The 10,410-nt window shown below is 34.6% G+C and overlaps 2 protein-coding genes across 9 annotated transcripts in view; one reads left to right on the top strand and one right to left on the bottom strand.

The window, feature by feature from the left end:
- SLC15A2 (solute carrier family 15 member 2) overlaps positions 1 to 10,410 on the top strand; it is a 779,020-nt gene that overhangs the window by 650,697 nt on the left and 117,913 nt on the right. The window lies entirely within an intron of this gene.
- Positions 1 to 10,410, bottom strand: part of IQCB1 (IQ motif containing B1) — a 48,340-nt gene that overhangs the window by 13,333 nt on the left and 24,597 nt on the right. For 7 of the 8 annotated variants that reach the window (XM_004278549.3, XM_033403343.2, XM_049710150.1 and 4 more), the window contains 5 exons: positions 8,370 to 8,548; positions 6,277 to 6,386; positions 5,559 to 5,668; positions 1,770 to 1,912; positions 8 to 156 (listed from right to left, as the gene is read on the bottom strand). In XM_004278549.3, coding sequence (XP_004278597.1) covers positions 8 to 156; positions 1,770 to 1,912; positions 5,559 to 5,668; positions 6,277 to 6,386; positions 8,370 to 8,548 — 691 coding nt within the window. The remainder of the gene's footprint in view (positions 1 to 7; positions 157 to 1,769; positions 1,913 to 5,558; positions 5,669 to 6,276; positions 6,387 to 8,369; positions 8,549 to 10,410) is intronic. The other variant, XM_033403344.2, reaches the window with a different exon arrangement.

The raw sequence follows: 10,410 nt of genomic DNA, 5'->3' as shown, positions 1-10,410 counted from the left end.
GACTCACTGCTCTTTGAAGTGTGACAGCTGCTTTATACTCCACAAGAGATGGCCTCTGTTGGCGAAAATTCTTCCTTTCCCTGTACCCTCTCCAATGTTTCTGGATAATCAATGCTGATTTCTCTTCTATTTCCCGATTATGTTTTTCCACCTGACCTAAAAAGATAACAAACACTATTACAACATACTCACTTCTATGCTTTCTCAAGTTCTAGAATCAGGACAATGAAAGTACCAACAATCTTGCAGTCCTTTTATTTTTTTCAATATTGATTTTCCCAATTCTATTATTTTACAATGGTTATAAGATTTTAGAAACAAAACGCTCCAAAAGCTTTCTCAGATTATGCATCTTCTTTGGAAAAGACTCATATCATTTTTTTTGTCTCAGAGGAATGAGAAAAGGGCTAAAAATCCAATAGCAAGAACATTTAGAAAAAAGAATCACAAGTAAATAGTTAGAAAGTCATTCAGTACTACGAAAAGGGAAAAGCACATTGTGTATATATGTTACCTACTCTGCGTGGTTCTAAATTTCTCTTTAGTCACTCAGTTAGTTCTACAGATGACTTTCTTTTTACTTTCTGGGAGTTAGTCAGCATACAGTCTAGGGTTCACAGTAGCTAAGTGACAGAATAAGGTGGAAGGTAAAAATAAAAAGGGATATATTTGAGAGACAGTACCAAAAATTGATAGGATTTAGTGGTGAACTAGATGTGGAGGGAGGGAAAAAATTCTAGGATGTCTCATAGATGGGACACTGAGTAGACTGTTGGTGCAATTACCTGAGAGATGAGGAATACAGGAAGAGGAAATCAGTGAGGGAAGATAATGACTAGTTTTGAGGATGCTTGTGGATATCTAAGTAAAGCTAACCAATAGGCAGCTGGCTACAGGGCTGTGTTGTCCAATGTAGTAGGCACTAGCCACAACTGGTTACATAAATTTAAAGAAAGTAAAATAAAATTTTAGATCCTCAAGTGCACTAGCCACATTTCAAGTCAACAGCTACCTCTAGCCATTGGTACTGTGAAGATATAGAACACTTCATTTTGTAGAAAGTTCTACTGGGCAGGGCTGGTCTAGAGCTTAGGAGAGAGGGTGAGGATGCAGACAAGATTCCAGAGTGCTAAGCACTCAGTTGGTAGTTGAAGCTGCAGTTATGGATGGGATACCTCAGGAAGAGCAACATGAAAATAATGGGGTAAGGATGGAACCCTGGGAAACATCTGAATTTAAGGGAAAGAAAGAGAAATATGAGGCTAGTGAAGGATACTGGGAATGAGTAGTAGAAGGGGGAAGGAGTAGAACTAAAAAGGAATCTTGAAATGACTCAGATCTCCCAGACTACACTTTAATATTAATTTCAGCTTAGTGTGTCGAAAGTGGCAAGAGGTGTCACAAGGTTTGTACTGAGTTCTGAGGGCAGAATGTAGCAATATTCTAACACCTTACTTAAGTTCAAGGGGGTTCTTTCTTTATGTCAAAGACAGATATCTTTAAGCATAAAATTTTGTTTCACTAATTTATCTGAAAGAAAAGAAAAATTACTGGAGAGATTGCTCATCATAAACTAATAGGCCTTAATCAAAAAAAAACAGTTACTTTTTTTGACTCAAGAGATTTAATAAGATTTATCTGAAAAAGGAGCAACAGGGAAAAGGTCCCCATTTAAAAAAATAAATCATCAGGTAGCTAGGAAATTTGGTTTATTAAAAGATATCCTAATCAGTCTTAATTACACTTATAAAATTGATACTGCCACACACCTGGATGAACTATTTCAAGCATACTCAGCCGTAATTCTCGGGAAAGTCTCATGGCTCTCTGCCTTTGAAGTTGCAGTTGTAATCTGCAGTCCTCTTCTTCCTTCTGTCTACTTAGCTTCAGTAACATCTTTGTTCGCTTAGATCTGTGATGGAAACATTAAGTACACACAATTTTCATAATTATATGTCCACTCAAGAAGTATTTATGAAAAATGGCTTAACCTCACTAGTAATCATATAAATACAGACAGCAAAAAAAATTTCAAAGATAATTCCTAGTGTAGTTAGAGTATGATGAAATAAGTTTTCATGTGCTGCTCTACAACCTTTCTGAAGAAATATTTTGGATACATGCATCAAAATATTTCTGAAGAAATACTTAAAATATGTATCAAAAGCCTTAAAAATGTTAACCAATTAATTCCATTTCTAATTATTTTCATAAGGAAAAATCTAATACGTATGTAAAGACTTATGTTAAAGGATGTTCTCCATAGCATCACAACAGTAACAAGTTGAAAACAAACCATATGTCCTACAATAGTGAGTTATATAAATAAATACTGGTTCATTCACTGGACGGAATTCTATAAACTATGAAAAAATAAAAATTTCAAAGAAGCAATCACTGTCCCTAAGGCAGACAAAGAAGAGATAGAGTTATGCCCTTAAGCTCGGTTTCAAGGGGGAAGTTGAAGGGTAGTGGAATATGCCACTCTGGCATAAAGATCGTTTTGAGCTGGAGGCAAATGAGAATCAGGAAACACAGAAAGAAGCCTTCCCAGAGGATCCCTTAACTGGCTAAAAGCAGAAACAGCTGAGAAATGAGGACTGCCATAAATTTCCCCTCCCAAGGAAGTTTTATGGCCATAGAGATGGAACTGCACAAATAACCCATATCTTCCATAAGTTCCCCAATATATTTACCTTCCCCAATATACTTACCTTCCCACAGTTTGTTGCCCTCAGAAGCCTAAAATCCTTTTCTTTTCACCTGTCACTTCTCTATAAATTATTCTTTGTTAACATCTATATAGGCCCCAATTTTTTTTTTTTTTAAGGTAAGAAGTGGATTTATTTAGAGAAATACATGTTCCATAGACAAAATGTGGTCTGTCTCAAAAGGCGAGAACGGCCCTGGGAGAAACACACTCCACAGAGTGTGGGCCATCTCAGAGGGCGAGAGCTATATAAGACCAAATTCTAACCACCCCTTTGAGTTATGCATCATGTCAGGTTTCTTCCATGTGACTTGTGCTACACATGTTAAGAAACTGTTTTTCTCTTGTTAATCTGTTTTTGTTTTTGTCAGTATAATTTTCAGGGCCCCAACCAACGAACCTAAAATGTATAGAGGTAAAAACTGTTTTCTTCCCCTACAAAGTCAAACAAATAAAATTAAAATACCTAAGTATCAGCACCATGATAGAGGAAGGTAAATTGTGAGCTTTCCTGCTTGTGAGGCAGCTGTTAGCTGCTTCAATAAACCTTGCTGAGGAAAAGGGTACTTAACAGAAAACAAAGTTTCTGACCATGAAAAGTGATTAAATAAAGAAGAAACCCCCAAGAAAGTGCTTTAGCAAGGGTGTGACTATAAAAGAGTACCTCTTGTTGAATCCGAAGCTCTGATGAATCTAGGTCCATAACTGTGAGTGGTGGGCAGTCCCTCCCCCCAAAAAACATGGGAGGGAAACTACTCTGAGATAATAACCTGACCACAAAGAGACAGAAATAACCTTGGCAGAAAGCCCAGCTACAAAGGAAGTAAAAGAAATTTGCATAAACTTGCTGCAACTAATAGAAGAGGAAAGGTGCTGAAGCCTGGAGCAAACTGGAGATTAAAAAACTAAAAACTCATTATAATGTGAGATTTAAATAATTTTGGCTTCATGGCTGATGTCTTATAATGGATATATTTATAACTGGTCTGGTGTTGTTTCATAAAGCAATGGAATTTCTATTTTAAAATAGTGGAATCTTAATTAGATTCCACAGATACCCCTCTAAGTGGACAAAATCTTTAATCCTAGGATGCTTTTAAGTAAAGATTTTAATATTGCAAAGAAAAGTAAACTGGCAAATTTGGCAACTACTGTAAGACTAAACATTAAAGGTCTGAATCTATGGCATAGGGGCACCTTTAAATGTAAGATACATAGCTGAGAATGGTAGCAGGAAGATCCATAAGGGATAACTACTCTGAGTTCACTACAAAGGTAAGGCTATACCAAGAACATCTCAGACTCTTGAATAGAAGAATATACAGTGTGACTCTCAAAATATTCATCATCTCCCAAACTTATTTAACCAAAGAAATAACTTTTTAAATATTTTTAAAGAAATAGCTAGTAGGATAGACAAACTCTGAGCAATGCTGGAATGGATTATACTTGCTTCTCATGAGTACTATTTACTTAACAGATCTGCCTGTCTAACTAGATTTGTAAATCTTCAAGGGCAAAAAATGTGCCATATGCATTTTCCTCTAAGTGCCCAGTAACATGCTAAAAAAACCTTTCTATTATTTTAATCTTGTGAGGTACACAGACAATTATCCCCATCTTATAGATGGGAAATTTGAGGCGAGAGAGGTGGGGCAACTTGTCCAAGATCATTCAGTTCACAAGTTGCTGAGGAGGGATACAAACTCAAGTCTGTTTAACTCTCCCAATACCTAGCACAGCCTCTGGCATATATTAGGCACTTGAAGCATGCTTAAAAAATTAACGATTTTTTGGCTACCAACAAAACTCATGCCCAATGATATTAATAACTTATCTTTTAAGTCTTCTCTGAAGGAAACTTTTATCAATGAAAAGCATGTCCACTAAGGGACACAGCCAGAGTGGCTTCAATACCTTCCACTAACCCATCCAGATTCTTAGAGGCAATGGAAAGAAAACACACAGACACAAATGACTTAGCTCCTAAGGTCATTTATGATAAAGTGGAGCCATCTCAGAGGTGATTTCTCATGCAGCCTAACTTAAAGCTAAATTTTAGTTCACTATTTTAAAACACATTTGTAACTGAGAAACACAGCTGCAGTTATTAAAAGAATAGTTTCAGTTTTCTTAAAAAAAACATTGACTTCTGGAATATGCAAGTTACACTTTAGTGAACTAAAATTTAGCTTTAAATTAGGTTACATGAAATCACCTCTGAGATGGCTCTAATTTATCAACAATGACCTAAGAGCTAACTCATTTGTGTGTGGTGTGTGTGTGTTCTTTTTGTCACCTCTAAGAATCTGGATGGATTAGTCATATAAAAACTGGGCCATGTCTTCAGTATTTCATTTTTAGTTTACTTGAAATAGCAACAAATGACAAACTATGTCATATCTCAATGACCATATGTATCCATGCCATATTTACTGAGGAAAATCAGGTTAACATACTTAAACCTTTTTGTACTCATACACATTTTTACCAAAATTACATATGAACAATTATGGCAACTTTTAGTTTTAAGGGTTTGATGAGATAATTGACCATTACTGGCTCCCTCTATAGGCCTGGCCCACAACAAAGTCTCATTAAGTGAACAGGATTGTGTATTTGTTACATCACATTCCTGTCTTACATTATGTCTTTTGCTTTTGGAAGTACATCTAGTTAATGAAGTGCTGGTACTCAGAAATGTATGAAGCAAGAATGAAAGAAACGGATTAGAATATTGAAAAAGAAAAAAAAAAACACCCCAAACTATAAGTTTTCATTCAGCTATACTCTAATAAGATACATCTAGCCCTCTCAGATCATAATTCCTCTCACCCAAATTTTTTACCTGAAACTCCTCTGCAAAGTAATCACAGCAGATGGAAGCTTCTTTAATCTCTTTCTAGTCTGGAAACCCTTCCAATAAGCTTGAATCAAGCAAGCTGCTTGATGCAGTTTCTGAAATTAAAGGCCAGAATTAATTTAGAGACATCTCTAGGAAAGTCTTTTTTAGAAGTTTACTTCTTAAAATATCAGGCCTGGGCAAGTATTAATCTCCATTTTTAATAAGCTGAGCAGGAGGCGACATCTGCATAGGCCCAGGACAGGGAAGGCCTAAGAATATTAAACCTGATCTCCCAAAGGAAGCTCAGTTAGGCATTATCTAGAATGTATTCAAGATACAGTCTAGATAGCTTCAAATTCTCCCTGATTAATCTCACTTCCATTCCCATTACAAGGATTTCATAGTTTTGCTTATTTAATGTTTTAACTTCTTTGCTTCACTTCCTATGCCTGGCTTCATTTATTCAAAGATTCAAGGGTATGAGGGACTCTTTGTATAGGTTTAAAAAAAAAAAGGCTCTGGGGTTAAAAATTTAGACCATAAACAACTCCTTCTCCCATCAAACTATGGCTGCTCTGGATGTTAGGGGAAAATAAGTAAAGGAAGGGGGAGAGAGAGCAAATAAAAGATTCAAGAGACTACCACTATCCAATATTTTGAAACTAAAATGTTTACTGAAATGTTAGTAAATATCATGCAAATTATTTTTATAATTTAATACCTGCTCTTCTACTTCCTGATAGACCTTAGGGCTTAAAAGACCAATGAGCTGTCTAAGTTCTTGACTAAACTCTGTCCCAGGCTCTTGTTTATTTAGTAGACTTCTGAGTCCTGAAATGCAATAACAAAGGCACAACTATTAATAATAAAATATGATTTTGCTATCTAATCAGAATTAATTTGAGGTTAAAAAGTCTAGTTTAGAAACAAATGAAAACAATAACAAGATTAATCACATGATTTTTCTTTTTCCTTTTCTCAAAAACTTCTAGATTGAGGTCTTTAGGATTTTCCACTGTCCTGGAGTTCTTATGTGCTTACTCGTGAGATCTGATGCAAAATCTGTCTAGTCAACCTCTTTAATTAAAAAAAAAAAGGGAGAATGGAATCACTGCGATAAGTCAAAGGGTAGAGACATATAGTTGTGGTTTTTTTTTTTGAACATAAATACCTTAAACAAAAACATTTAAAAAAAGATAATGAATACATACTGAGTAAATGCCTATCCTGTGGAAGCACTTAAGCAGGTTATTAGTTACTACTAATTATATGGAGTTATTATTACATAAAAATATACAGTAATGTATGTAATTTGGGGTAAATCAATAGGTTCCTGAGCATTTATTATAGGAGAAGTGCTATAATATTAAAATACTGCACTTTCATCCCAAATTAAAACTGAGTAGTAATATAAGTTACAAAGTAAGTACTATTTCCAGCGTATGGAGGAATGATGTATTATAATGTATGTACACAAGATACATCAGCAAGGGAAAATGGCCTTGGAGTGTACAAATGGGGAAGCCACTAGATAGGTCTTTCCATGTCATACTTTCTTCAAGACTCAAGTTCTCAGCAGTATTAATAATTGTAAAATATCTTGAGGAAACTGAATAAGTTCTACTGTTGAGAAAAGAAAGGGAGACAGCTTAAGATAAAATTCCTTTAGAATGAACTGTTGGACATTCACATTTCTATAGAGGAAATCTAATTACAGAAATAAAAAAATGTGTATCTGGCACAATATCATCTAGACAGTTTTATTACTGGCACTTCTCTCCCTATTTCTATAATACATAAAATAATTACAATGTTCACAGTAATGACTCATGCAAGATAAGTCACTAAAGTGCCTTCCAAATCATCAAGAATGATTAAAGGCCATTGTAATAGTTTTGGTATTAAATGCATCACATTATATTCTAATTCTTGAAATTTTATATATAATATAACCCTGTATTAGTAAGTATATTTAATCAATTAGAAACCTACTTCTTGACCATACCAAATAAGAAAATATATTGTAATGGATTCATGGCTCTGGCTAGCAAAGAAATAAAACAAAGCTAACATATAACTTTGATTAACAGTTGAAAAAAAAAAAAAACTACCTGAGTAATTCTGGGTAAACACCTACATTTTTTCCATGCCTCTGTTTCCACTGCTATATAATGAGGATAAGAGTAAACATCTCACAGGATTGTTATGAAGATTAAATATTTTAATACACATAAAGTATGAGGAATAGTCATCTGACACATAGTAAATGCTCAATTAAATGAAAGATTATTCTATGGTAATGGTAAAACACTGAGTCCTTTCCTTCTCAAGTTTTCTGACTTTTTATTCACATATATGTTTGATTTTGGAGGTGAGGGAAATTTTTTGTTTGTCTTTGAGGAAAGGCAGTATAGGAGTTGAAGAGTAATTATTAATTGATGTAAAGATCAAAAGGGCTGTCAATCTCTGAAGCACAGCTCTATTTTCTCAGTAAAGTTAGGTAAGATCACTGATCTTTTTTGGTCATTATTTTACTACACTATATGGTATAATCAATACACAGCCTTTTTGTCAGAGAGGGAGCAAATATTCATTGTAACCTTGTCAATAAGGTATCATATGCCACCTGTTGAGACATGAAGATGGCTGGATTACATAAAGGTTTTTTCCCTGAACTGTTATCTGCTGTGACAGAGTTTATCTGCACATTTCAATTATTGACTTTTTAAAAACACAGGTATTTTGTTTTCCATAAACCATCAATAAAAATGTTCTTTTTGAGACTTTCAAGAACAGAAAGAATATATGTACTACCTTTGTAGCAGGCACTTAGTCTCAGTAAAATCAAAATTTCCTGATGGGATTTAGCCATCAACAGTAGGAGCCTTGTAGCAGTACTTCTTATGACTGGACTAGGAGTTGATAAAAGTTTGAAAACAACTTCATCTAAAATTGAATGCAGGGTTTTCACTTCTATTCTGAGTAAATCACCACTAATAGAACAAAATAAAAAAAAAAGTACCGTTACTAAACGACACATAAGTATCTCAAAAAATTAAACATTACAGGTGCAGCAAGTTAATGCCTATGGCCTGATCCATGAAGATAACCAATAGTTTAAGCAGATAGCTTAGTTCCAAAAATACATCACATTAAATCAATTAATTGAATTCTTACTGTAAGGCACCATGCTAGGTAAAGTAAGGAATACAAAGTTGACAAAGAAACTTGCAATCAAATACTGGAGGAAAGATAAATGTGCAAAATGGTAAATAGATGGTTCAAAAGCTTCAAGGCAATAATAAGAGGAAGATCACAGGACATTAAGTACATGGTTCACTGCTTAATGATGTACGAAGACTTTTTATTCACATATATGTTTGATTTTGGAGGTGAGGGAAATTTTTTGTTTGTCTTTGAGGAAAGGCAGTATAGGAGTTGAAGAGTAATTATTAATTGATGTAAAGATCAATTGATGTAAACATGTTATAGGAATTCAATTATCATGTACTTAATATAGAAGGAACTTTTTCTTTTAGTATTCCTCTATTACACTAACAACCTCATGTTGCATTACTGATGTCATGAAAAATTACCTGAAACGTCGAAATAGTCAAAAGGGATTACTGGGTGTTCTTTTACTCACCCCACCAAGGAATATGTGATTTTCTAGGGGTGTGTACCTTTGATTATCCATTTACTACTGATTAGGATATTTTGCAATTCTGTAAAAGTAGATGTTGGCTTGTAGAAAGCAAATAATGGCAATGATTATTATCTGAGAACAATGCAAAGAGATTCTTACTCAACAACAATATAAATGACTTTTATCCACTAGAAAAAGTAACCGTAAAGGTTATGCCTGATATTCTCTACCATTCAGTTTCTGTGATAAAATGTTCTTCTGATCCTCTTCCATCCTCTACTTACAGATTTTTGACCATTCTTTCTCAGTCTTCTTTGTGGGCTCCCCTTCCCCAATATACCCCTTAAAGGTTACTCCCCAGGATTCTATTTTCAGCCCATTTCTTTTCTCAGTCTATTCATATTTTCCACTGAGCTCATATTCTCTCATGTTTTTAACTATCGGTTTTAGGCTAACTCATAAGTCCACAGTTCTAGTCCAGATCTCTTCCAGAAGTCACATTCACTTGTCAGTGGACATTTAAGTTGTCTTGTCTTTGGGTGTTACAGATAAAGCTGCTATAAACATTTGTGTACAAGTCTTTGCATGGACTCTTATTTCTCTGTCTGCTGAAAATATCTACCTATGTTGGACATAACCAATATTGAATTTGTTTTGGCTATACCACTGTCTATTATCCATTATAGAAAACTTGGTGTCATACCTGAATGCATCCTTTATTTTACTCCGTATCAAAATGCTCATGAAGACCTGATGATTTTTTATTTTGACCAGCTTCATTAAAGTATAATTGATATACAACAAACTGCACACATTTAAATGTACAATTTGGTAAGTTCTGACATTTCCCCATCACAATCAAGATAATGAACATACCCATCACCCATCAAAGCTTCCTTTTGCTTCACTGTAGTCCCTCCCTTCTTACCTTCCCTGGCACCTTATACTCAGGCAACCACTGATCTGCTTTCTGTCACTATAAATTAATTTACATTTCCTAGAATTTTATACATAGTTATGATTGTAGATCCTATCTGAACATCATCAGTTTGCAGAAATGATTACTTTGTATTACTAAAGGAAGAGGGGGAAAAAAAAGAGCAAAGCAGAGATTCTATCATGGCACAAGTTTGATTTTCTCATCCTTTTAAAGCCAAATCAAAGTATGACCATTTCTGCTAAACTTCCTGCCTTTGTATTACTTTACAA

Source organism: Orcinus orca, chromosome 5 (genome assembly GCF_937001465.1).
Source record: "Orcinus orca chromosome 5, mOrcOrc1.1, whole genome shotgun sequence".
NCBI classification, from domain to species: domain Eukaryota; kingdom Metazoa; phylum Chordata; class Mammalia; order Artiodactyla; family Delphinidae; genus Orcinus; species Orcinus orca.
Note: the sequence above shows the minus strand (reverse complement) of the source record. Positions and strands in the feature narration are given on the sequence as shown.